The following is a 26431-nucleotide window of genomic DNA, read 5'->3' on the forward strand; positions in this document are numbered from 1 at the left end:
CTGTGGTGTTGAGTGATCACCCAGTGCTTAAGGAACTTGCAAGAGCTCTGCTTTATTCTGTATCCGGTTCCAACTGGCTGTGCATAATAACAAGGGCTTTAAAACGTCTTGCCCAGACTGTATCTGGGAAGCTTAGCCCTGAACGGCATAGTCCCCAATACCACAAGGGCAATTGTCACCCAGAATCCTACCTCTGCCATACCACATCACACCATCAATTCCTCTAGACTCATATAATGCATGCTGTGTTTCAGGGGAAGATAAAATCTCCCATATTGCACCTGGCAAGGGATGCACTGCTGCACATGGGGAAAATGCCTTTCTGACCCCTGTGATAATTCTCTGACAAGCCATGCTCCTAGAGAGAGCTCATGAGGATTCAGGAGCTTTGTGACAATACTGAGGCTGGCTGACAGCATCTCTCTCGGGCCTTGTGAGGAAGGGAAAACAGGGGGTGCCTCTGCACCGGAGGAGTCCTAATGATAAAGACTGTCTTCTCCTGTAAAGCTGAACACAGCAGAGGCTTGCACTGTCCTAGGAAAACCATAGTAATAATGCAGGTGGGAAGATAGCAACATCTTAGAGGATTTTGGAGCTTGAACCTGGTCTGGGAACATGCTGTTCCTCAGTTGCTATTGTCCTCACATCCATGCTGGAGACAGGGCTTATGAGACAACAATGCATCTCACTCAGAATGAGGCTCCCCCAGCATAAGCAGGGCCTACAACAGCTAATAAAGGGTGCTGGAAGAGAACACTGGCCATCTATGGACACTGGGGGAAGCTGAAATTCCAGATATCCTCAGCAATACATTGTAGTGACCAACAGTTTTCTAATGTGAGATTCCAGCTCTGAATACAATGGGGGATTTTGTTCTTTGCTGCAGCTGGAGAAAGCTCTGAGGTGTATGTGACACATGGGAAAGGAGTAACGTATAAAGAATAGGGCTGTCAATTAATCGCAGTTAACTCACATGATGTAACAAAAAAATTAATCATGATTAATTTTTTAATCACGATTAATCACAGTTTTAATCACACTGTTAAGCAATAGAATAACAATAGAAATTTATTCAATATTTTTGGATGTTTTTCTACATTTTCAAATATATTGATTTCAATTACAACACAGAATACAAAGTGTACAGTACTCACTTTATATTATTTTTATTACAAATATTTGCACTGTAAAAAAAATGAACAAAATAGTATTTTTCAATTCACCTCATACAAGTACTGTAGTGCAATCTCTTTATCGTGAAAGTGCAACTTACAAATGTAGAATTTTTTTTGTTACATAACTGCACTCAAAAACAAAACAATGTAAAACTTTAGCACCGACAAATCCACTCTGTTCTGTTTCAGCCAATTGCCAAGACAAACAAGTTTGTTTACATTTATGGGAAATAATGCTGCCTGCTTCTTATTTGCAATGTCACCTGAAAGTGAGAACAGGTGTTCACATGGCACTTTTGTAGCCGGCTTTGCAAGGTAATTTACATGCCAGATATGCTAAACATTTGTATGCCCCTTCAGGCTTTGGCCACCATTCCAGAGGACGCTTCTATGCCGATGATGCTCGTTAAAAAAATAATGCATTAATTAAATGCATTAAACTGAACTCCTTGGGGGAGAATTGTATGTCTCCTGCTCTGTTTTACCTGCATTCTGCCATATATTTCATGTTATAGCAATCTTGGATGATGACCCAGCACATGTTGTTCATTTTAAGAACACTTTCACTGGAGATTTGACAAAGCAGAAGGAAGGTAACAATGTGAAATTTCTAAAGATAGCTACAGCACTCAACCCAAGGTTTAACAATCTGAAGTGCCTTCCAAAACCTGAGAGGGATGAGGTGTGGAGCATGCTTTCAGAAGTCTTAAAAGAGCCACACTGTGATGCAGAAACTACAGAACCCGAACCACCAAAAAAGAATATCAACCTTCTGCTGGTGGCATCTGACTAAGATGATGAAAATGAACATGCATCGGTCCGCACTGCTTTGGATCGTTATTGAGCAGAACCCGTCATCAGCATGGACGCATGTCCTCTGGAACATGATGGGACATATGAATCTTTAGCGCATCTGGCACGTAAATACCTTGTGACTCCGGCTACAACAGTGCCATGCGAACACCTGTTCTCACTTTCAGGTGACATTGTAAACAAGAAGCGGGCAGCATTACCTCCTACAAATGTAAACAAACTTGTTTGTCTGAGCGATTGGCTGAACAAGAAGTAGGACTGAGTGGACTTGTAGGCTCTAAAGTTTACATTGTTTTATTTTTTAATGTAGGGTTTTTTTTACATAATTCAATATTTGTAAATTCAGCTTTCATGATAAAGAGATTGCACTACAGTACTTGTATTAGGTGAATTGAAAAATACTATTTTGTTTTTACAGTGCAAATATTTGTAATAAAAATAAATATAAAGTGAGAACTGTACACTTTGTATTCTGTGTTGTAAATTGAAATCAATTTGAAAATGTAGAAAACATCCACAATATTTAAATAAATGGGTATTCTATTATTGTTTAACAATGCGATTAATCGCAATAAATTTTTTTAGTCGTACAATTAATCACGATTAATTTTTTAATCACTTGACAGCCCTAGTAAAGAACAAAGGTACTTAGTATTTTACATCTTCAAAGCACTTTGCTAACAGTAACTCTAGTAACTTGAACCATTAGTTCACAGTAGCTAGTAAATAAGTGTCCTCCTGCCCTCAGAACTGTATGTAAATATACTGTGGGAAATAATCTACCTGGCTTCAGGAATGGACACCAAAGAGTGACTAAAGAATCTTTCACCTCTCACTAATGGGGAAGTATAATGGACTAGTGAAAGCTTGTTCAGATGATGTCATGTTTGTAACTAGCTCCCTGGCTGGAGGGCTCTAGTGAGGATGGATTTCCCCTGGGACCAGACTGAATGAATCCATCTGCTCAGCTGAATTAATCTATTACTCTTACTAAAACTCTTACTCTTCTAATTTCCCCCCAGCTACTTAAATTAGAGAGCTGGTTAATAAAAGCCTAGCATGCATATTTTTTCCTGGTAGGCAGGAATCTTTTGATAAGGGCAGCTGTTTTCTGGTGGTCTTGCTCAAGGACTGCAGCATTTCAGTGAAGAATAACTGAAAACGTTCTAGGTTTGGAGCTTTACGGGCTCTGTTTCCTTTTTTTTTTTACAAGCCAGCAGAGTTTCAAAGCCTCGGACAGTGTCTCCTATTGATTTTTTTCTCATCTTTTTCCTTTTAAAAATCCCTAGGAAATTGCTTGCCAAATTCTATGGAGAGTATTAAGGTTACATAGTTAGATGCTCAAAATATAGGAAATGCCTACATTATAGATGTACAAGCAATCTTTACTATACCCTTTGGAGCAGATGCCTCATTACAATACAGTCTTTTATTACATGATCACAGACTATTGCATGATTTAGTGCAGGGGTTCTCAAACCTTGCAAAAGTATTCACTACACATTAAGAGGAAGACTTTTTCATGTACCTTTCTTCCCATTTGCAATTGTGCAGATGACCTCCCTTCCCATTTCTAACCAGGTAACATGCTTGTGGCAAATACAGCAATTGTTTATATCAAATGTACTGTCCAGAAAGTAATTTATTCTAGTTGTCTCTAGTGTGATTTTAGCAAGTGAAAACAAGGAGGTTTATAGCAACTTTAACCAACCTGCTTTTTGTGGCCCACAAGCAAGAACTCCATGGACCTCTTTGGGAACCTCTGATGTCTGATTTAGTGGTTAGAGCAGAGGATCTGGCAATCAGAATTCTTGGGTCCTGTTCCTAGCTAAAAGAGAGCACGTGGTGTGTTAGTCAGAAATAATGGACTAGGAGTCAAGGCTCCTGAGAGGCATTCCTTGTTCAGTCACTGACTCTCTGTGATGTTAGGAAAGTCTTCACTTCTCTGAGTTTCAGTTTCCCCATTTGTAAATTGTGGATAATGTTTTTATAGGCCTTTGGGATCCTCCTAATGAAAGGAAAGTGCCTGTGGTTATAAATCATAAATATTTGCCTCTTCTTCCATAATTAAAATTTTCGTCCAGACCCTATTCAGGTTCTTATATCACCCTCATCCCTATAGCATCTGAGCACCTTTCAGAAGTACAGTGAGCAAAATGAATAGCATCTGTCATGTGTGATTCTTTCTTTCTCTCTTCTTCTCTCCAGAAATAATTGTGTGTGGAGATATGGGGGCAGGGTATTTCTGTGTATATAATAATGTAAGAGAGGTACACTGCACTATGTGTTTATATTAGCAAACAGAAAGTTGCAGAAATGCTCATTGAACTTGGAATGGAAAGTCTGAGGTTTGTGATGGGTCTCAATTGTTGTGGGAGTTTGTTTTATTCCCTTGGATTGGCCCCTGGGAACTCTCGGTCTTCTGAACAGATAAGTTTTACCCTTACTTTGTTCAGTTCCATTACCCCCTTATATCCCATCTTCCTAACTATAACCTCTTCCTCCTCTCTGACAGCCATATTGCACCTTCTGGTCCATTCAAATAACAACTGCTAAGATCACCTTCCTGGCTGGTCACTGACCACAGCATTCCCATCTCTGCATCCCTGTAAGGGCTCCCCCGGTGTCACTTCATCAGGTTCCAATTTCTTGTCCCCATTTGAATGGCTCTTCTGCCCTTCCCCTATTCATCTCCCCCTTGACTCTGATTATGATCCCAGCCCCCTCTGCTCCACCAACTATGCCCGCCTTGTCCACCCGTCTGTCAGCTCACACAACCAGTTCATTACATACAGGCCACCCTCCCTGAGCTGATCCATCAGGCCCCTGCACTCCCCTCCATCAAACCCTCCTCCCATCCCACTGCTGACACCAGCCTTGTGAGAACTCAACTGGATAGGGATGATTGTGGGGGGAGGGTCGGGCACATTATCCATTCAGTATCCTGCACACACCCTGCAGGTGTCACTCCGCTTCCGTGTGTTCTTTGGAGCAGGGACCCTGTCTGTGCAGCAAACAGCACCAGCGATCCTGGCCTGAGCATGGCTCTGCCCATCACTGCCATGCAACCAATAACAGGGCGGTCCAGCAGCACCTCATGGGACCCCTCGGGGTGGTTCAGTCCCCACGCTCCCCACATCGCCTCGGGGTGGTTCAGCTCCCACATCCCCCATGTCCCCTCGGGGTGGTTCACGCGTCCCGCCATCTTCTCCTGCTCCCACCAGCTTGGCCCCTCTGGATCGGTGGTGCTCCTCATTGAGGGTAATTCAGTTTCTCCCCTCTCCGGCCCTCTGGTTGGTACGGTCCCCTTGTAACGCTCCCTTCCCCCCCCCCAGCTGCACCCGCGGTTGGTCCGCCCCGGCCCGCTTCCGGCCTGCGCCGGGCCTGGTTCCGGTGTCCGCCCTCCGGCTCCTCCTGCCGTCGCTGCTGCCGCCGCGATGCTGCTATTGTCCCGGTCCCGCTGTCTGAGCGGGGCGCTCGGCCGCTCGCTCTGCGCCCTCCGGCAGGTACCGCCCGAGGGGGGGCCCAGGGGGGAAGAGGGGTGGACGGGCAGCAGCCGCCGCCGCAGCCCCAAGGGCACCGGGACGCGGTGTCACGGCCCCGTGCTGGGCCGTCTCCCGGAGAACTCCTGTGCCCGCTCCCCCCGCCGGCATCCCAGCCCGCCCCCATCAGCCGCTCCCCCGTGGGGCCCCCACGGGCTTCCTGCCGTGCGCCCCGCCAGCCTCAGGGGAAGGTGACCCACAACCCCTCCCCGGCGGGGGCCCCTGCCAGGGTCACTCCGGACAAGGAGCCGGCGGGGGGACAAGTCCCTCTTGGGGTCTGTCGGTGGACCGGCCTGGCGTGGGGAATGGTAGCTGGGGGAAGCCCTACACCCCGGGCCGTGTTCACTTGCCAGTCGAAAGCAGGAGTCCTGAATGGCCCGGGGTATCTGAGTGCGGACCCATCAGGGTTGGGCTGGTGGAGTAAGTCCTGAGCATAGCCACAGGCTGCACCGTTTGGGCGAGCAGGGCCACGTCAACCCCAACCTGACAGGGAGTTGAGAGGGCAAATGCAGGGCAGGCTGACGCTATCGCTGTGGCTCATATCGGGAGCAAGCAGCTGTGACAAGCTGGAGGAGCCCTCCTGAGATGGAGTTACAGGGACAGCCTCTTGTTCACAGGGGCAGTGCTGCTGTCAGGCGGTCATCCTCCATGAAATAAATAGAAAGGCACAGCCCATGCAACCATAAACATTTTTGTAGCTATCTGATATCAGGATTGTTTTTACCCACTTATATGCTGCTCTACTAATACATATTCCTTTTAGTACACAGGTACCTCCCCTCCTTGTATCTGTTCTCTATCCAGCCAGTTTCTGTGTCTTGCCTCGGTATTGTTACTCTAGAGATGCTAGTAATTTCTACAGCACCTTAGGTGTTCATAAAACTTTACAGGCACACAAGGACTGATCTCTGTTCCAAAAGCAATGTTGTGGGAAGATATGTTATGGTAGGAGAAGTTGGCAAAATATAAGTGGAAGTGTAGCAGAAGACAAGGAGTGGCAATTGTATACTACAGTAATGGGTGAGTAGTTAGGGCAGAGAGATGATAGCAAGGACGAAGCATTTGTACTTGATGTAGAATGAGCCAGGAAGACAGTAGATGGGAGATGTGTTTGGGGTGGGAGATGATCAGAGCATTGGGCAAGGAACATAATTTTGGTTAGTGTGTTGAATATAGTGGAGAGGAGAGAAAGCCAGGGAGGTGGTGGTCATCCAGGCAAGAGAGAATAGGGACATAGACAAAGAGTTTTGACACTGGGAGTAAGGAGGAAGAAGCATTTTTTGGAAATGCAGAGGGAGATGCACCAGGATTTGATGGAAGTCAGTCTAATGGGAGGAGTGGAGGACAGAAGCCAAGGATGACCCTCAGGGCTGTGGGCTTGAGTGACTGGAGGATAGGGGAGTGGTCAGCAGGAATAGAGGAAGGGGGAAGGAAGAGAAGTTTGGATTTTGACATGAGGAAGAAAGGACGTGTGGGAAGAGAACTTGAAGAGACAAGCAACACTGTGGGGTTGGAGAAAAGAGAGATGAGTTGCCAGCATAGGAATCATGGGAACATGCAAGTGATGAGAGAGAGGAAGAAAAGAAAGGCATTGATCACTGCCACTTGGGCACAACAGTGAGGAGAACCACCACTTATCGAGTGGTTGAGCAGGTAGGGCCCCAGAAGCCCACAGAGGAGAGGATCTTAAGAAAGATAGCATAGTCTACAGCACTGAAGGCGGCAGAATTCAAGGTGAATGAGACCTTTGGACTCATGCAGAAAAAGGTCATAAATAAGTTAGTGGAGAGGTTGGCAATTGGATGGACTGGGAATTAGAGAACAGGTCAAGCTGCCAGTTTGGTAACAATATCTTCCATCTGCTCAGCATTACTGTCTGCATCTCATCTTAGCATCTGTCTTTTACTCTACCTAACTGATGCTATGTGTAATTACTGACTATTGAAACCAGTGAGTAAAGTGGAAGACCTGGGTGCATCTTCTGTTTGCAGCAATGAGTTGTGCTGGCCCTGCCTGTTAGTGCAGCAACCATCTCTGGTGTAAGCAGCTTTTCCACCAGTTCCTATGTGTGGGCTGCAGCCTTTTCCACAGGGCTGATAGCTGCTTCACTGGTTCCTCTCTTCTATGATCTCCCTGTCATGCCACTTCCAAAGCTGTCCAGCCCTTAGATTCAGTTTAATGCAAGTTCTACTTGGGGCCATGAAACTGGCTTTGCCTGACGTGGTTCTGTTCTCTCAGTGCTCTTATCTGAACTGGCTCTTGTTTCCAGGGTAGGAATAAGGAGACTGTAGAGGGAATTCGCAGACACACAGCATGCCCATACCCATCTTGGGGTTTATGTATTCCATAGGGTGGGGGTTCAAATGTGATGTGCCTGTAAAGTTTTATGAACATCTAAGGTGCTGTAGAAATTACTAGCATCTCTTGAGTAACAATACCGAGGCAAGACACAGAAACCGGCTGTGATGCATGGCAGTTTCCTAAAGGGTAGGATGCAGGAGGTTGTCATATAGGTGGGCCTCTGGTGTCAGACTGGTTCCATCATGTTGAACGGTGCTGAGAAGTTATGTGGAGGTAGGGAAAGATTAAATAAATTGGTAGCTTGGTCTGGGGAGGTATTAGTGGTTCACTCTTCCATATTAAGGCTGGCTCTCTTAAGAGACCCACTGTGCTAAGGTCAGCGTGCTAGACCTAAACCTCTTGTTTCCTGTTCAGGCCCCTACTTTCCTGTGAAGGGTGTGTCAGCATTAGTTGTTCAGTCAGACATGAATGCCAAGTGTCCCTGAGAGTAGATGCGGTCCCAACAGATTTATTCTGGAAATGGGATGTTGCCTGTTAATGACTCCCCTGCCAAACACCCGCTATAGGCTGGGTGCTCTGGAACACCACCCCTGAGGGGTAGACGCAAGAAAGCCCTAAGGAACACAGTGCAGTGTATACAGACCCTCAACATATTGAATCAGAATGTCTTCCCACCTGTCTCCACACAATGCATGGTCAACCTGTAGAACTTCTTGCCAGGGGATATTGTGAAGGCCAAAACTATAATGGGGATGAAAAAAGAATTAGATAAGTTCATGGAGGATAGGTCCATCAGTGGCTATTGGCTAAGATGGTCAGGGATGCAACCCCATGCTCTGGTGTCCCTAGCCTCTGACTGACAGAAGCTGGGACTGAATGACGGGATGGATCATTGGAGGATTGCCTGTTGTGTTCAATCCCTCTGAAACACCTGGCGTTGGCCACTGTCAGAAGACAAGATGGACCATTGGTCTGACCCAGAATGGCCGTTCTTATATTCTCCCCTCACTATAAGGCCCTCTGCCTCTTCTCTTACATACGACTTCAGTTCTTTAGGGTAGGGTGGTCCAGCTACACTAGAGCATTTTAGAATTTCCCTGGGCATAACAGCAGCTCTTAGAACACACACAGACTCAGCTCCCGTGGAAAGTACCATCTGTGGATTTTGTTTTTCACAACCACCCATTGTAGCATGAGCTTCCCAAAATCTATGCTTGTAGTGAGCTGGATCCTAGCAGTGCAGGGTCTCTGCAGGCACACATGGGAGTCTGGTGCTCCTACAGAATCTGAGACAACACAAACTGTTCCTTCACAAAAATGCTGATGGGGGTTGCTAGGATTATCCCTGCCACAAAGTATCCCAAGAGTGGCATCAGTGGGCAGAAGGGAGCTCGCTTTGCTCATATATTAGATATGTATATAAATGTTTAGGGAGCCATGTAACATGAGGCTGTAAATCCATAAGGGAGTACTCGTGACTAAGCTGTGAAAGCTGCAGAGCTCCAGTCACCAAAGCCCCAGACTGAGTTTCCTTGTATTTCATTCTGCCAGTTTTTCACAGTATAAAATGTTCCATTTATATTCCATCTTCTATAAAGTGTCAATTCCTGTGGACTCTGAAGCATCTGTAACGTCTTATCAGTCCTGGCAGTTTGTGTTATCTGATCTGTAAATATTTTCAGAAATATGTCTATGTGAGACATAATGCCCACGAGTCAGTGCCCAGTTATAGCTGATATCATGTGTCTTGCTGAGGTTGGAGGCAGGTTTCATCTACAAACTCTCCTCTCCCTCAGAAGTTGAGATTTAACTGAAATAGAATTCTTTCATTTCCTGCCTTGACTAATGAGAAGTGATGCTTTGTCATGTCCCATCCCAGAGCTGGCTCCATTTCAGTGGTGGTTGAAGTGATCCTTATGTATAGATTCTAGGAGTTCTGGGGTGCTCCAGGTTGGAAGGTGCTATCTGAATATGAGTGTAGCTCACAAAAGCTTATGCTCAAATAAATTTGTTAGTTTCTAAGGTACCACAAGTACTCCTTTTCTTTTTGTGAATGCAGACTAACACGGCTGCTACTCTGAATACTTAGTAGGGCAGGGATCTTGTATAACATCACCTTGAAATTTGTTTTTGTTTTAAAAATAAGGTTGACCTGAGTTAGGAAAATTTCTAATGAGTTACTGGGGATTAAATGGAATGTTACAAAGTGGGAGATCCTGGCACCATTGAAGTCATTGGGAGTTTTGCCTTTGATTTCAGTGGGGCCAGGATTTCACCCAAAGGCTCTTTAGCTAAAAATTAAAAAAAAGGGACACCAAAAGTTGGAGCTGTTGAGGCTGTGGGAGCCAACAGTTTGGAGCTGCCACTTCCTGCAATTCTAACATCGCTACAGGTTGCCTTATTGTGCAATGGCAAATCTGAGGTGCATGGGGCTTTCAGGAACCTGTTCCTTACCCACAGGCAGTGAATATCCCTTTTCAAGGACATAAGAGCAGGAGATGCAGGTGGAAGCCAAGGAATCTGAGTTTAATTTCTTGCTTCCCAGACCCTTTTCTATGGAAATAGATGTCAGAGTATTTGAAAGATTCTTATAGACTAGAGTGTGCTGCAATGCAATAACATGCTCACATACTGGGACATGTGAACTGTCTCCCGCCTATTGGTTCAGGTTATAGCCCAGAATCCTGGGGAAAACATAGTAACCTTGGGAGCTGGTTCTTCCTGTTGTTTGCAAGTCTGATAGTGTCCCTCTTCTCTCTGACAGGGGAACTGTAATCTGGGGAGACGCTCTCTGTCCGGTGAGTCTTACACTTGGGATTAACAACTTGTATTTTATTTCATTTCATAACTGCACAGGCAAAGGGAAGAGAAACTAACCAGAGCTGCTGATAGAAATAAACTGGAGCTATCAGAGCCAAATATATCCTCAAAAATCATCATAAAGTTACAAATTAAATTAAATCAGAAGTGAAACAAGTTGTGTGTTTCCACAGGTGACTGATGAGCTAGTATAAATGATAATCAGTCCATTCAACTAAATTGAAGATTCCCAAAGGCAACAGAGAGATTGAGTGTAACTCCTAAATAAGCTCATTGGAGATAATGGTGCTCATTTTAAAGTTTACAGTACATTTTTTTCAGAATCTAGTGTGAATGAGTCCCTCAGAGCTCTTCCTGAAGGCCTGAACTGGATCCCAAAGTGCTCTTGCTCTGGACTGCACAGTCCATGTCCACCCTTCCATTTTTCCAGTTCTGCTTTGACCAACAGTTAAACATGCTCAGCATCTATAGTCATAAACCCCAAGCTTTTGATCTTTAAAGGGAATATATATTTTAGCAGGGAACAGAATGCCAGAGTTGCAACTTACCTCTTCAGAATCATTTTCCAGTGAAATGATCTCTCCCTTCTGCACTTGCATAGCTCTGAGGATATCAGTATGTTCTCAGATTGCTATGCCAAGTCTCCTTAATCTGAGATCAGGCCAGAATCTTAATTACCCAGTATCTCAGGAGAGGCAAAGGTCAGGATTAGAAGTATATGATAAAGGTTGCTTAGTCTCCATCCTGAAACCAGAGAGTGTATGAATATGGTGGAGCCTACAAGGTTTAAGAAATGCTGAGAAATAATTCAGGAGGGAACAACCTTCCTCTCCAGTGCTTTTTCAGAAAGCAATTTTCTTTATGGGAGATTCTTCCTGTCTGTGCTTCTCACAGGGCCACAGGTTTTCCTGTGGGTGCCTCTTGGGGATCAAGGGGCTCTTGTCCTATCCTTATTTGGAGCTCCCTGTTTTAGCATTGCCCAGGCAAGGTCCGTGCCAGGGGGTATTTGGTTTGGTTTCTCTCTCTAGTTGGCCATTTCCTAAATTCTTTGGCTTTGGGACATCTGCTGGTTTATATCCTGCCCTTCAAAAATGATCCAGCGGAGCTTAGATCCCAGAGCAGGAGTGTTTTTTCTTTTGTTAGGAATCTAAATGAAAACAAAGCTTGCTGTTATACTCTGACAGGCTCTGAGTGGGACAGCTGATATAGAGGGGCCTCTGTACAGCCTCCAACTGCACCCTGTCCCAGCTGCAGCCCCACATTCAATCAGGATGGGCAGCAATGGCATGGGGCCTTCTTTAGGCTCTATTAACATCTGAATAGATTCCACTGAGCATGCTTGGAAGGGTCTCTTTGAGTTGTTTCTAACCTTATAAACCCTCCTCTTTGTGGTGGGTGTATGGCTGGGTAGCTGCCTGTAGGATAATGAGGTTTTCAGTTGAAGTGGTTTCTACCTTGCAGGTGTATCTCGGAGCCAGGGGCTGGCTTACACCAACAGCAGCAAGCTTGTGTAAGTATGCATGGAAAAGCTAAGGCCTGCTGCAGCATGTCAAGGGGAGGGGCTGCTCTAGCCCTAGCCCTGGAATCTGGTGGTGTGTCTGATCTAATTGTCATCAACCCCTCTGCACATCATAGGGGTTCAGGGCTAGTCTCAGGAAATGTGTGCTCTCTGGCTTTTAGGGGCCAGGAATTGAGAACGTTACCTAAACACAGAAGGGACAAGAATGAAGAGATCAATGGTGAGGGGGAGAGGATAATTCATGTATCCACCTGTTCATGTTCTCACTAATGCTGTGCCTATCACTGTGGTATTTAGTGGTGGCCTCCCAGCAGGGACCTACTGGAAGCACAGTGAGACAGATTCTCCTTGAAGAGAAGTGGGATGGTTCCGGAGCAAGTAATGTGAGGGCAAGGTCTGCACTGCTGGGGTGGTCTTGGTACTTCTCCCAGACACAGCCTGCCTCCGTCCCCTGGGAGCCCACAGCATTACACGCTGGGCCGTGTGTGCTGACTTTGTGTGACCTGCTTTGCAAGAATCTGTGGTAGTTCTAGAACATGTTCACTCTTGCTTCCCAAATGTGTTAGCTCTTGATGAGATTGATACTTCTGCGGCATCTCTTTAGAGCACTTGGGATGTCTGGCTCCCCTTGAAGGGGGGTGTCAGAAGTGTCTGACTGTGGCTGTCAGGCTTTCTGTGGTAATGTCACTCTTGAAGCACCCCTTGTAGTGCTGATGCTCCTAAATTAGAAACGAACAAATCACTATTGCACTAGCCAAGGGTATGGGATTGGACTATGGGTCAGCTCTTTAGCAGGTTCTGAAGCCCCAAGACTTCTGTCTGCTGATTTGTTTAACACAGCCATTACTGGGGTACATGCTTGGAATCGAATTCTGTACATGCCTGTTGTCCCTGGATTTCTTGGCCCCCCAAAGGTAGCAGGCTGCTCAGTTTCCTTTGGGTGCCTAGCAGGGTTACTACAGCGTAAATCAATACGTAAATGTCCCTTGGAGCAACTGCGTATGCATCATTAGGGCAGCTGAGTGGCCTTCTGATCAATTGGAGCAAGCCAGTGTAAACTCTGCCCCTCATTCAGCTGTCCTTGGGGGGCCTGGGCTGACCACACCATAGGCCTTTTCATTCTGTGTTCATCTCTCTCTCTGTTTTTCCAGGGTAAACACCTCCAGTGTCTTCTCCGTCCGTTACTTCAGAATCACAGCAGTGTGCAGTAAGTAGCTAAGAACCAGGAACCAGTGGGGCTAATTGGTCTGCTCCCCTCTGACTGGAGTTCACGTGGCCCTGTGCCACAACTGAGCCAACCTTTCCACTCTTGATCTATGCACGCTTCACTCTGTCCTCCATGGGTGAGTGGTGGGGGTTGGGTTTGCGCTTTCAGCCCTATTGTAGTGTGTTGCTTTCTTGTGTTGGGTGTTTCTGGTACTGTGTGACTTCCTGTCCATGGGAGAAGCTCTTTTCTGTGTGACTAGCTGTCAAAAAGTGTGGTGTTGCCCTTCTTCCTCACTTAATCTGACAACCACTGGGTTGCCCCTTTCCAGGCAATTCCCAGTGTCCAAAATGGAGAGGTGTTTGAGTGTGTGCACTGAGCTCTGAATGTGTGTGCCAGGCTGGCTTTCTCTCTCTTTCTCTCTCCCTCCACCACCACAGGGGATGACGTGATTACAATTAACACACCGGCATTTGCAGAATCAGTCACAGAGGGAGATGTCAGGTGGGAGAAAGGTAAGAAGTTGCCCCATCCCCATTGACTTTGCATTGCTGTTGCATTTTTTCCATGCTTCCATGGGGCAGCCCTGGGCACAGTTTGTAGCTGGTTGGCTGAAGTTCTGCTTCTTAATGCCTTTCAGCCCGGGAAGGATGAGGCAGATAACTCATGTGTGATAACTACACTTTCCATGGGGCAAAGAACTCTTGGCACTATCACTGCCTGTCTAAGGGCCACCCTGTCCATGGTGTAGAACAGGGTGGGCAAACTACCACCTGGGGGCCTCATCCAGCCCTTCAGATGTTTTAATCTGACCCGTGAGCTCCTGCTGGGAAGCGGACTCTGTGCTGCTCCCCGTAGCAGCAGCATGTCCCCCCTCCGGCTCCTACATGTAGGGGCAGCCAGAGGGCTCTGAACGCTGCCACTGCCCCAAGCGCCACCCCCGCAGCTCCCATTGGCCAGCAACCACGGCCAATGGGAGCTGCAGGGGCGGTGCCTGTGGACAGGGCAGCACATAGACCCACCTGGCCGCGCTTCCACGTAGGATCCGAAGGGGGACATGCCGCTACTTCCAGGAGCTGATTGACGTAAGTGCCTCCCAGAGCCTGTCCCCCAACCCTCTCCTGCTCCCCAACCTCCTGCCCCAGCCCTGATTCCCCCTCCTGCCCTTCAGACCCCTCTGTCCCACCTTCCAGCACCCCAGAGTCCACACCGTCAGCCGGAGCCCTTTCCCCCCAAACCCTCTGCCCCAGTCTGGAGCCCCCTCCCACACCCCAACTCCCAATTTCATGAGCGTTTATGGCCCTCCATACAATTTCCATACCCAGATGTGGCCCTCGGGCTAAAAAGTTTGCCCACCTCTGGTGTAGAAGGATGAAACGGGAGAGAGATGCCTGAACTAGGATCAGGAAGAACCTGAATGTGCAGTAGATCTCTTCAGCTTCACCCAGGAAAGGTCGTGCAAGTCTAGTGTGAAAATTCTGGATTACTGGGAGACTGTGCTGTGGGTTGGAAGGGGAGGCCAGAGCACAACTCCGTGCTCACAGTGGTTCTTATGTTGTTCAGCTGTTGGAGACACAGTGGCAGAGGACGAAGTGGTGTGTGAGATTGAAACAGACAAGGTAGGAGTGTTCTGTACTGGCCCCCTTCTGCTCCCTTTCCCAGGTCTGTGTTCCACAAGACTACAGGCCCTGCCTGTGCCACTGGTCCTTTCACAGTTTAAAACCTTCAGTTCTTTAGTATAAACGCTGACTGTATCTTAAATTCGTGAAATCCTTGCTAGTTTCTCTTCTCTCTGGTCATTTGATGGTGCTGGTGTCTGTCAGTGGGGGCTGCCATTTTACTGATACTTCCCATCAGGTACTCCAGTCTACATAGCAGGACTTAAGAAATCTGCTTTTATTTAAATACAGGAGAAATCAGAGACTGTAGGGTAAGTTCAGATCTTAGAAAAATGGCTAGTTTAAGTGTGTCACTTCGGCTCTTAAGTTACCTAGAATAATTTTTAAAAGAATTTTCCTCCGACTATTTTATTTTAAAGTGCTTGCTTGCTTGCCCCTAATCCCTGGGAGCTGTGTTTCCTGTGTCATTGCCAGGAAGGCAGCTTGCTGTACTTCAGCCCCATTTCATGCTGTTCCCTTTGTAATGAGGCAAGTGGATCAGGCTTTTATGCTGCTGGCTTCTTTTAAAGGTTAAAAATAGCAGCAGTTTTTTGTTTTGTTTTTTAAAAGGTGAGATGGTGCCTGTGCAAAAGGGGCAATGCAAAGCTCTGGTTCCCCTCGTGGTGTGAAATCTGGAACACAGGACATCTCCCCTTCATGCCCCCTGTTAGAGACAAGAGTCTCCTACTTGGATATCTGTTCACTTTCAATGTCCAGGGGGGATTTTACTCCTCTCCGTTTTGCAGACATCAGTGCAGGTTCCATCCCCGGCAGCTGGCGTGATTGAAGCCCTTCTAGTACCTGATGGGGGGAAAGTGGAAGGAGGGACCCCTCTGTTCAAACTCAGGAAAAGTGGAGGTAAGTCAGGAACATGTATTAAGTCCAGAGTTTTCTGTCTTTGTCAGCTCCCTGGGGATGGACGGGGCAGGAAGTGAGACATTAGAATCCCCTTAACGCTCCCCTACCCAAGAACTCCGAACCAGCTCTCTTCGGTATTCCATCTCCTGTGCAGTGATAAGACCCATGCATTGGACAGGTAGTGTGTGAGACTGTGCAGTGACACTTTGAGATGCACGTTGCATTGTGAAGGGGATATATAGTATCATGGTCATTCTCTGAAGTGATGTCCCCTCCTGGGTTCTCCAGTGGAGAGTGGAAATGGAGAAGGGCAATGGGAGTCCTGTGTTGTTTGTGCATAGGCTGGAGATTAGTAGACTCTAGGTGGAAAGGAGAATAAAGGGAGAAGAGAATACATTTATATGGTAAAGATCAGTCTCCTGCAGACGAAGAAGTAGTTACTGTCTCCCCTGTCTTTTAATACAAAACTAAGAACACTCAGTTAGGTTAAAAGAAGCAAATTTAAATAGGTTGAAAACATAATTAGGTTGTGGAACTCTCTGCCCTGTGGTATAGGGAACCTCTGAGCATTACTGTACCATAAATATTTGAGGCCCCAGCTTCAGCCTGGGATCCCCTTAGTAGTTCCTGAGCTGAAAGGAGCATCCTCTAGTTTTTATAACACTGAAATGCACTCCGAGAATCGGAAGGGTGAATGTTAATAACTGGCCAGATGCGGGCAGGTGAGAGCCTGGACATGGCTGTCTCACGTTCCAGACTGCAACTGCACTTACAATTATTATTCATTTCTGTCTTTCAGCTGCTCCCACCAAGGCCAAACCAGCAGTGGCCCCTCCTGCTGCAGCCCCTGCACCTGAGCCTGTGGCTGCTGCTGTTGCTCCCCCTGCAGAGCCAATCCCCACTACGATGCCTCCAGTGCCCCCTGTGTCAACACAGCCCATTGATACCAAACCTGGTGAGGCTGCAGCCTTGTTCAGTCCTCTTTTTGCAAACCCTGCCTTTCAGGGGGAGAGGAAATAAAGTTAAGGGCAGCAAAATAATCTTGAAGTTTGAGATGGAAACTTCTCTACTTTGCTGCCCTGTACGCTCCAGGTCTGAAATCTCCAGTCAGCCTGGAGCCTGCTCACCTCATAATCACAGGCCATGGTTCACTGCTTACATATCCTGTTTCTTGAACACGAGGCTTGGAGGGGCCTATAATCAAGCTGTTATTGGCAGGGACCTGGCTAACCCTGTTTTAAGATCCCATCTTGACATATGTATTCTCTGCTCTCAGTGTCTGCGGTGAAGCCGACTGCAGCTCCAGTGGCAGCTCCTGGTGTGGAGCCAGGGGCCAGCAAAGGTGCCAGATCAGAACATAGGGTAAGGTTCAAGGGACCAGGGCTTCTCAAAGTGCCTTCCTTGCTGGGTAACAGAGGCGAGGACCTTTCTCTGGAGTAAACCTTGAGGAGCCTGTCTAAACTGTGTGGGTAAGATCATGCCCAGGTGCATTGGGAGGAGAATGTTCACACACAGATCAATTAAGGGTTGTAGTGGCTGGGGAAATGCTCTGGCCCAGTTGCTCTGTAGGGGCTAGGCAGTTTTGAGGGTGAGGTTAAGGAAGGGCCTGCTCTCAGCTACCTTAGGGGTAAGGGCTTCTAGACAGGAAAAGGGAATATCAGGATATGATGTGTCGCTACTAGGTAATGGCTGGTTTTGTGCTGCCCACGTGTCCTCAGCAGAGATCAGGCAATGCTGCTGCTGCCAGGGCCGTAGGTGTGAAACCTCAAGGGAATGTGGCCGAGCTGCCCAAACTATAACGTCTCAGGACGGTCTGTGGTTTTCTCTGCAGGCTACTGTTATCACGCTAGCCCACCCACCAGGTCTGCCTCTGGAACTTTCTCTTCAGCAGAGCTTCGGGGGGGCACAGATCTGTGCCACATTCTGCCTTTGTCATGATTCAGTTCTGTTTTTCAATCAAACCATTTCCTGAGCTGGGAAGCCTCTCTAGTGACCTTGTGGCAGCTCTCTGGGCCCACTGAAGTGTAGGTAATGGGTCCACCTCACGCTGTCCAGAGTGACCAAGTAAACAGCTCAGCCCAAGGCACAGGCTGCTAATCATCAGGAGGGAAGACTGAGGGCCCTGTGGTTTTCCTCTGCCATCTCCCCTTTCTATTAACCCTATGGCTGCTCTGCTGCTCTTACTCTGTCTCTTCAATTTCAGGTGAAAATGAACAGGATGCGTCAGCGCATTGCTCAGCGCCTGAAAGAGGCTCAGAATACATGTGCCATGCTGACCACTTTCAATGAGATTGATATGAGGTGAGGACCATGCTCTTCCCTCTGCCCAGCAAGGTGAGGCCCCTCCCTCATTGCATCCAAACCAGCAGCAAGGACCTCGCTGGTCACGCTTTTTGGGCAGGCTGGGGCAATGTTACTTTGGGGCTTCTGTGGTCAGGTTTCTCACTGCACTCATCTGGGCAGGTTTCTCCAGGCCATCCTGATGTCCCAGGATCGGGTGTGTAGTTCACTCAAGGTCCTTGGGACTTCATGGGGTCTCGTCTGTGAAGCTCTTGGTTGAGGACTGGGTAGTGCTGAGCTGGAAAAGCTGGAGCAGCTTGTGTTCTGGCTACTGGCGACATGAAGACTGTCTCCTGCTTCCTCTTAACCCTTAAGGTGACTGCTGGGGAGACTGGAATGTGAGTCACCTTAGGACAGGTAAGGTCCAAGAAGCTCACCCTACAGGTGTGGGCATCCCCCCAGCTGTGCACTTCGCAGAGAGCAGATCTGGCAGTCTTGTGGAGCAGCGTTCCAAGATGGTCAGCATCCCTTCCCTATCTCTTTCAGTCAGTGGGGATTCTCTTGACTTGCACCAAGTGCTCATGGGCCAACCATACTAATGGGCTTGGAGGGTGGGCAGCTTAGATTTCAGTGCATTAAGGGAAATTGTGCCCAAATTGAATTGCCCTGTGAAATCCTACTCTGCTTCTTAAGACAAAACATGTAAATATTTGGGGCTCAGAACGATAAGGTTGGCAAAATAGTCTTGATTGGAGGGGAAGTGCTGCAGCTTTATCTCCTCTCCGAGGCTAATCGAGGTGTCGCTTTACGCTAGCCTCGGGCTCTTGTTGCAGCCAGTAATCTGGTTTGGATTGATTGCCTTTCTAGCTGTATGCCCTGCTGCCGACTCACAAGGGCCTACACTGAGGCCTCCTGCTCCCCACTGGGGCTCAGCGTCTGAAAGGAGGAAGCCATAATGAGCCGGTTTTTCAGCAAACCTCCTCCTCGCTTCTGGAGCCCTTGTGTCTTGGGAGGCGCTAATGACTTTGGGCAGTAATCCTAGCCCTAAACAAGGTTAGGTGCAGGAAAACAAACATTCTAATCCCATTGAGCCCCCACCCCCACCTCCTGCTAAAACTGCCTCTTCAAAGACACATGGTCCGTAGAGGGGGCAGGGCAGGGGGTACAATTCCAAAGTATCTGGTGTTAGCCCAGGATGGGCAGAGCTGAGGCTATGCTGCTCGGTGCAGTTTGTGTAACTGGTCTGTATTCCAGTTATGGGACTGAGGGGACTAGCTACTTCCATGATGGGGAGAGCAGACACTGTGCTCAGCGCTCAGGCCATCTCTGTGGCATTTTGAGAAGGCCTCTTGCTGGGGGGGATCAAAATCTCATGTGCATACAGCCTGTCAGCACCGAGCAAGAGGGCCAGGTCTTGGAGCAGCAACATGTGGGCTGCCCCTGAAACCAGCACTGAAGCTCCTTTTTTTCTGCTTCACTGCTGAGTCTTCTCTGTCCCTTCACCCTTGGCACTCCCACCCCACAGTATTTGCTGGGCAGCCCCTGGAGAATGAGCACACAGTTCACCTGTAAATGCTGCCCAAAGCACCAGACACTGGATAGTGGTTGTGATGCCAAAGACTCGGCTCTGTGTAACACCAGCCCTGGAGCTCTGACAGATCTGGGGCACAGCACATTCCTGCCAGGCAGTGCATCCTTGGAACTACAGCAGAGCTACGCTGCTTCGTCTGGTTTTATTGGATTTCTGGCTCTGGAGGGGTTCCTAAAGCAGCTTCTCTGACAGCAATCTTGAAACAAGCTAAAAGTTGCCCAGTCTGTTACTTGGGGCAGAATTTTTCAGCAGCTTTGGGATAGAACACTTGTTGTTGCAGGTTTGTTGACACAGGAAATTTCAGTTATGGAAGAAGTGAGTAATCTCTTTTCCCCTTCACCCCTCCATTCCTGGTGGTAATGGTTGTCTTTTTTTTTTTTTTTTTTTTTTGCAGTAACATCCAGGAGATGAGAGCCCGGCACAGAGATTCCTTCCAGAAGAAGCACAACCTGAAACTAGGCTTTATGTCAGCCTTTGTGAAAGCTGCAGCCTTTGCCTTGCAGGAGCAGCCCATCGTGAATGCTGGTGAGTGTGCCAGCCTGTGTGGAGACAAGGGGCTTCCTGAAGCATGTGGCTAAGCCTATAGGGAGCTAAAGGCTCCAGAGGTCCACATCCCCACATGTGAAAGATAGGGAAGAGGGAGAGGCTGTGAATACTTCTGGGCTGTAATTAGTCTAGGTGGTTTCACTTATGCAGGAAGGAGCCAGCGTGCTGGGAAGGCCCCTTCACAGTGACTCAGGCAGGAGCTTTCAAGACTGACGGGGTGGGTGCCGTGTATATTAAGGTGCATCGCAACACAGCGCTGCTCATTGGTAGAGGACATATCCTACTATATTTCACTGGAATGGCTATTGTGTGGGGAGGGCAGGCCCTTAAGAGGTGTCTCCTGGGGGATCAGTTGTGCCTATGAAGGGAGAGGAACACATCGGGGAGGTTGGATGTCCCAGGGGAGTGAGCTGATCCTAGCCAGCTCCCCCTCTCTCCAGCCAGCTTTACCTCTGTGCTGGTGCTTCCCTTAAGAGGCAGTGGGGCTTAACGGTCCCTTGGCACTACATTTAAAAGCATCGAAATGAGAGATGAGCAAGTTGCTGTTGGTGTGTGACTACTTCCGGCCCTTCATGACTGCAGAGTCCTGGCTCTTGGGCTTTCTCTGTGTAACTGTTTGTTTTCCTCTCTCTCCTAGTGATTGATGACACAACCAAAGAGATGGTGTACAGGGACTATGTGGATATCAGTGTTGCAGTGGCAACTTCCAGGGTATGCCCTGTGGGCTCTTTACCTGGCCCAGACTGCAGCCCTAGTTCTGCAGGGGTGATACAGTTAGCTAAGCAAACGGAGCCATGGCACTCTAGGATGGCAAAAGCTACTCACGTGAAACTCCGATGCCCAACACATCTGGTCCTGCAGCAAGAGAGCCTCGAGCCACTGGCCCAGCTGGCAGGGGACAAGGCCACCACAGCTCTTATGGGTTATTGGGAAAGTCCAAGTTGGTGGCCCTGTCGTGGGCTCACTGGTATGAGCACACCTGGGAGTGGGGGAAATGGTGTGTCCTGGCTTCATTTTTTAGAGACCAACCTTCAACCCACAGAGCAGTGCAGATAGTTGCCTGCCCTGCTATACTAAACTACTGCCTCTGTAAACCCTGGACAACACCCAGGTGGACACTGCCACTTCAGACCTAGTTGGCCCTGAGACGGGGTGCTGCATGCATCCAAGGAGGGAGGAGAGGAGTCCCTCCCCAGGTCGGATGGTGGATCTGCTGTCTCTAGTTTGGGAGGTAGAATGTTGCCTGATGTTGAAGTTCTGGATTTGTGACGGGAGGAAGAGTAAATGACGTGCTCTGCTCTTCATGTTCCCATCTCTCCTGTTCAGAAGGGCAGGAAGTTGAGTGTACTCCAGTGGTAACTTCCTTTGCCTGAGACCAGGTTCCCCATGTCTTTGTGCTCAGATGCACCTGTTTGCTGCTACATTTGACTCTGACTGGGCTCTTTGCTCCCTCACAGGGTCTCGTGGTCCCTGTCATCAGGAATGTAGAAACTATGAACTTTGCTGACATTGAGCGAACCATCAACGAGCTAGGGGAGAAGGTAACAGGAGATGGGACTGTAGGGGGTGTGCTGGCCATGGCTTTCTGAGAGGGGCGCAGAAGGGAAGAAATGAGCAGCCAGCTCAATCCGTGGCAGAAGCAGCATTGATTTCTGACAGGGACTGCTTGCTGTGCACAAGTGGGTTCACTCTGTGTGCGGGTTCACCTTTGGCCCTTCTAACTTTCTGCCTATCTTTAGGCATCTTCTGTGCATTGTACTAGGTGCCAGCCCTACCTGTGACCTCTTCTTAGGGGACACATCCCTCTAAGTCTTTCCCTTTTAACTGAGACTCCCAAGCATGCTTGGGCTCTTGCTATCCCCCTACTCCCATTACCTCTCCTTAAGATCAAAGCTTGTTTACCTCTTTGGAGGCAGGTAATTCCCCAGCTGAGAGGATTACTGGAAATCAAGGCAAGAGAATCTTATCACAAATCAAATGGTGGAACTCAGTGAAAGTAAGGGATAAACCTTGTAAGTGCTTCTACTAGAGGAAGAAGACAATAACCTGCTCCTAATTTTAGTGACTGTCAGTCCCTTGTGGTCTGTCAGTCGTGCCGTGTCTCTGATTCAGCTGATCGGCAGATGGACCCCTGATTAGCTGAGACATGGAGCTGTTCAAACTGTGGGACCATATTGAAAGTTCCAGTACAGTTCAGTGCCTCCCCTGCACACTGGTGTACTACCACTGCCTTATGAACTTGTCACTGCCTCTCAATCTGCATTCTCCCCTCCTCTCTACCCGTCTGACTGTCTTTACTGGCTGAGGTGGTGTCAGCATCTCGCTAAACCATAATGTTAAAGCGACAGAGCCCATATTTGAAAGTAACCCCATCTAAACATTTACACTAGCAAATCTGAACTGGCAAGTGAAGTTCTTTCCATCACCTGTTGCTTGTGGGGAGTTTTCAGAAAAGGTCACACCCTGTGAATGTAGCAAGTGAGGAGCAAGTACCTCCAGTCTCTGTCTCTTTGCTCCTCTTTGGTGTCCTGGGTGCCTTCGGTTTGAGCTGCTTTCTAAGATCCTGTTCTTCTTGTTTCAGGCCCGAAAGAATGAGCTGGCTATTGAGGACATGGATGGGGGCACCTTCACAATCAGCAATGGAGGGGTCTTTGGGTCCCTCTTCGGGACGCCCATCATCAACCCTCCCCAGTCTGCCATACTGGGCATGCATGGCATCTTTGACAGGCCTGTTGCTGTTGGAGGCAAAGTAGGTGTAGGTGCAGCTGCATGGAAGGCTCCAAAGGGCTGTATTCAGTGTAGTTAAATGGGCAGAGGGGACCCTGGTCGTAGCTGCACCAGATGGGGTGGAGGAAGCCCTCCTAGAAGGCTTTCCTCTTGCAAAGTTACTTAAGTGGGACCTGTAAAGGGTTCTAAGCAGTCTGTGTTGGCGATAGGGCTAATTCATGGTGTTGGGGCCCAGACAAGCCCTCACCCCTCCACGCTGGGGCAGTGGGTAGCAATGCACAATGCAGTGGCTGGCAAAGGGATTTCCTGGATCCCCTTAATGTTGTTGGAGAGAGTGCCTTCAGTCTCCAGGCCAGACATTAGCTCCCCTCCTGAACAGCATATCCTGGTACCTGGCAAAACCCCACCCAGAGCTTGTGCTTAGTTAGTGTATGACTTAAGGAAGGTGCAGAGCTGAGCCCTGTCAGCTTGCTGTTGTCTCTTCTCTCCTGGAGAAGCAAAAACCTTGCTGAGCAGGTGATCTTGCTACACCCCCTCCCTATCATGCAGGGCAGGAACAGCTGGGTCTTTCTCAAGTGGGATGGAAGCCCATACAGGAGAGGCAGGGCTGAGCTCATTCGCTCCATTTCTCCTCCTCAGGTTGAGGTGCGGCCCATGATGTATGTGGCGCTGACTTACGATCATCGGCTGATTGATGGCAGAGAGGCAGTGACTTTCCTGCGCAAGATCAAGGCTGTGGTGGAGGATCCCCGCGTGATGCTGCTGGACCTCTAGAGCACAGCCTTAACCCCATACAAGCCAACCAGGGCAGGGACGCGGCACCAGCAGGGGTAATATAGGGCATTCAGGAACCAGCAGGAGTTCATTCCAGTCTCCTCCCCACCCCTGTGTCAGGAGGGGTCTTGAAGGGAACTCTGGAGTTAGCTCCTACCTCCTTTCCTGTTACCTTGAGAGATGGTTCAGTTTCTCCCTTGGGCTGTTATCCATTGGGCAAACTACCAAATGGCATGGGCTCTCCTGAACCACCTATGTAGCCTCTCTCTCGCCTTCCCCTCCTTCCCCGTGCACCTGAGCGCACCTCACCTCCAGCAGAAGCAGCCTGCTACTGCACTAGGGTGCCCTTCCCCAGCAGCTCCTGTGCCAATTCAAGTTTACTTCCAGCACTGGGAGGGAGGGAAAGGCCCTTGTGTGTCCCTGCCACTTGAAAACCCCCCACTCTCATCCACCCCACAAAGCCAGCCTGGGATCCCCGGGGTGACTTTGTAGCAGGGTTTGATCGCACCCCTGCATTCCCCCCTGTTCTGGTGATCTCAGGGGCATGGACACTGCCAGGGCTGTCTGCCTCCCCTGCTGTCTCCTGCTCCTCAAACTAGCAGCTGAGGCGCATCCATTAGAATTCAGGCACCTGTTTCCCTCCCTTCCCTGGCAGGAAGGTAGAAATAGCCCCTCCCACCCTCTTCTGTGTTGAGGTTTGGTTCATTTTCTCTGGCCCGGTCTACATGGTGTGAATGTCTGATGTCTGGCAGGGCAGGGTCAGCAACCTCCACCAGGGGAGGCAGCTCCATTCCCTGCTGCACCCTGTGGGCCACCCTTGGCTTAGGCCACAACCTGTCAGCAGTTAGGATAAGAAATACCCCCCTGCAGCTGCCTTTGAATTACAGCCCAGTGTTGATGGGTGAAACCATCAGCTTCCTGTCTGCAATGGCCTGGCCTGCCCCCTGCTGTGAGACAGCTAGGAAAAGGGCCCCTGCATCCTAGCCCCAGGCTGCTGGTATGTGGGGGCATATCCTTAGTACATAGCATGCATATGTAGCGGTGAGCGAGGGGCTCTTGGAGTCCCTGCCAGGTCTATTACTCTCACCCCCTACACAACTTGTAATTAAAGTATTTAACGCAATGGGTTTTAAAGACATAAACCAGGGAAATGATCTAATGGTGGGGTGTAGCGGGGTGGGGAAGGGGAGCAGGAGTGTGTACATGCTGGCGCTGGGTTTTGAATCTGTGTCCCTGACTTGGTGCAAGAAACTAGCTGGAAGACCATGGGAAGAGTAGTCCCCACAGAGGGGAATCTGGTGCTGGGCCCTGCACCAGGGCATTTGCCACCACTGTGATGATGGAAGTTGAGGCAAGATTTTTCTGACTGCATTCTCTGCACCAGGTCCCTCTTATGGCCTTTTTTTGTCAAGGGAATAAATTCATTAACTCTGCAAGCCTGTTTTTGTCTGAGGGCTTAGGTGGGGGGGAGGGGTACATAGCCTAGAGTGGCCACCTCAGCTGGCTCCCTCACTCGTCATGTAGTGGGGTTTCTCCGATCACCGGGTCAGATGTGCAGCTCTATTTGCCTGTCTGTAGCAGCATCAACTCTTGTTTCTCATCATGCCATGGGCATTAGCTTGACTATCTCTGCTGCTGTGGCAAGTTCAGAGCTTTGCCTGTTTCTGCTATGGGAATGAGAAACACAGGTGCTTGTTTGGTTCCATGATTGACTGTTAGGGGTCCAAGACCCCTGTTCAGTCAAACCCCAACTAGACAGGAACTTGCAGGGAGTTATGGTTGCAGTGTCATTTTAGGCTGCAAATGCAGAGGTCTAATGTAACAAAGAGGGATTATCCCTTTCCTACTCTGTGACACTGGGACCACTGCAGGTAGAAAACTGATCATTCTGACAGCCCAGTACTGGCAGGATATTGACAAATGATGGCTGTGCGGAGCAGCGTTTCCAAAGCAATGAGGGAGCTGGAGCTATGGGCTTTTGGGGAAAGTCTGAGAAGTTAAGCTCTAGCATGGCGGTGCCATTAATTTGCTCTTTTCAGGGTGCTCCCACTGAGCGGGTAGAGGACCATTTAGGTTCGCAGAGGAGGATAGAATGAAGGGTAAAAGAATAAAATGAAGAAACTAAAACCAGAAGCTGAATCTCAGACATGACAGTCTGCCTTGGTGTGACATTATCACCCAAGGGAGAAGCCCTAGCCCTCAGAACCTTCGCAGACAGCTCCTGGCCACGGATTGCATCAGCCCTTGCTGGGAGGGTGCTGTATAGATCCCTAGCAGTTGCTTTTACTTGCCCGTTTCACAGCTGTGAGCATAGAGCAGCCTCTTCTACTAAAGAATTCAGTTGTATCTACAGCAATGGCACTAAGGAGAGGCAACAAGCTCCTGGCTGTAGCTAAAAGCTCTCTGTGCTGCCAGGTCCTGTGAGTCAAGTCTGCTTTCTTTGGTGATGGACTCTGGCTTGTGCAGACTCAGGAAAGCTCATGTTCATTTGGAAAAATAGCCATGAGGTACAAAATATTTCTCCTTGTACCTAAAGAAAGAAGAAGCCATTGTGCTGTTGAATGGCTGCAGGGAGAGCTGCTGTGGAACTGAACTGCCCATCTGGTTATGTTATAAAACATGT

At 48.6% G+C, this 26431-nt stretch overlaps 2 protein-coding genes across 4 annotated transcripts in view; one reads left to right on the plus strand and one right to left on the minus strand.

Moving 5' to 3' along the window:
• PROX2 (prospero homeobox 2) overlaps window positions 1-5510 on the minus strand; it is a 21524-nt gene extending 16014 nt beyond the window's left edge. The window contains exon 1 of the mRNA XM_078853365.1: window positions 3700-5510. The gene's annotated coding sequence lies outside the window, so the exon portion shown is untranslated. The remainder of the gene's footprint in view (window positions 1-3699) is intronic.
• Window positions 5144-25244, plus strand: DLST (dihydrolipoamide S-succinyltransferase). 3 transcript variants are annotated; one of them, XM_073349187.1, is made up of 15 exons: window positions 5144-5249; window positions 10596-10629; window positions 12113-12161; window positions 13322-13377; window positions 13815-13889; window positions 14938-14993; window positions 15779-15890; window positions 16690-16845; window positions 17167-17252; window positions 18094-18191; window positions 20156-20286; window positions 20945-21018; window positions 21765-21848; window positions 22889-23056; window positions 23674-25244. In XM_073349187.1, exons 1-15 carry the CDS (start codon window positions 5160-5162, stop codon window positions 23806-23808), a joined length of 1404 nt encoding a protein of 467 aa, XP_073205288.1. In that variant the 5' UTR covers window positions 5144-5159; the 3' UTR covers window positions 23809-25244. The 3 variants fall into 3 exon arrangements, with proteins under 3 accessions (XP_073205288.1, XP_073205290.1, XP_073205291.1); XM_073349189.1 differs by lacking the exon at window positions 5144-5249 and adding an exon at window positions 5344-5494; XM_073349190.1 differs by lacking the exons at window positions 5144-5249; window positions 10596-10629; window positions 12113-12161; window positions 13322-13377 and adding an exon at window positions 13384-13513.
• Window positions 25245-26431: the final 1187 nt, after the last annotated feature.

This window comes from Lepidochelys kempii, chromosome 6, assembly GCF_965140285.1.
Source record: "Lepidochelys kempii isolate rLepKem1 chromosome 6, rLepKem1.hap1, whole genome shotgun sequence".
Taxonomy (NCBI): Eukaryota; Metazoa; Chordata; order Testudines; family Cheloniidae; genus Lepidochelys; species Lepidochelys kempii.

Bases quoted from the DNA above. Each gene is read 5' to 3' on its own strand.
- DLST (XM_073349187.1), top strand. From the start codon at position 5,160: ATGTCCCCTCGGGGTGGTTCACGCGTCCCGCCATCTTCTCCTGCTCCC. The intron at 14,994-15,778 runs GTAGGAGTGTTC...TCCGTTTTGCAG, and splicing joins GTGAGATTGAAACAGACAAG to ACATCAGTGCAGGTTCCATC. The intron at 21,019-21,764 runs GTATGCCCTGTG...GCTCCCTCACAG, and splicing joins TTGCAGTGGCAACTTCCAGG to GGTCTCGTGGTCCCTGTCAT.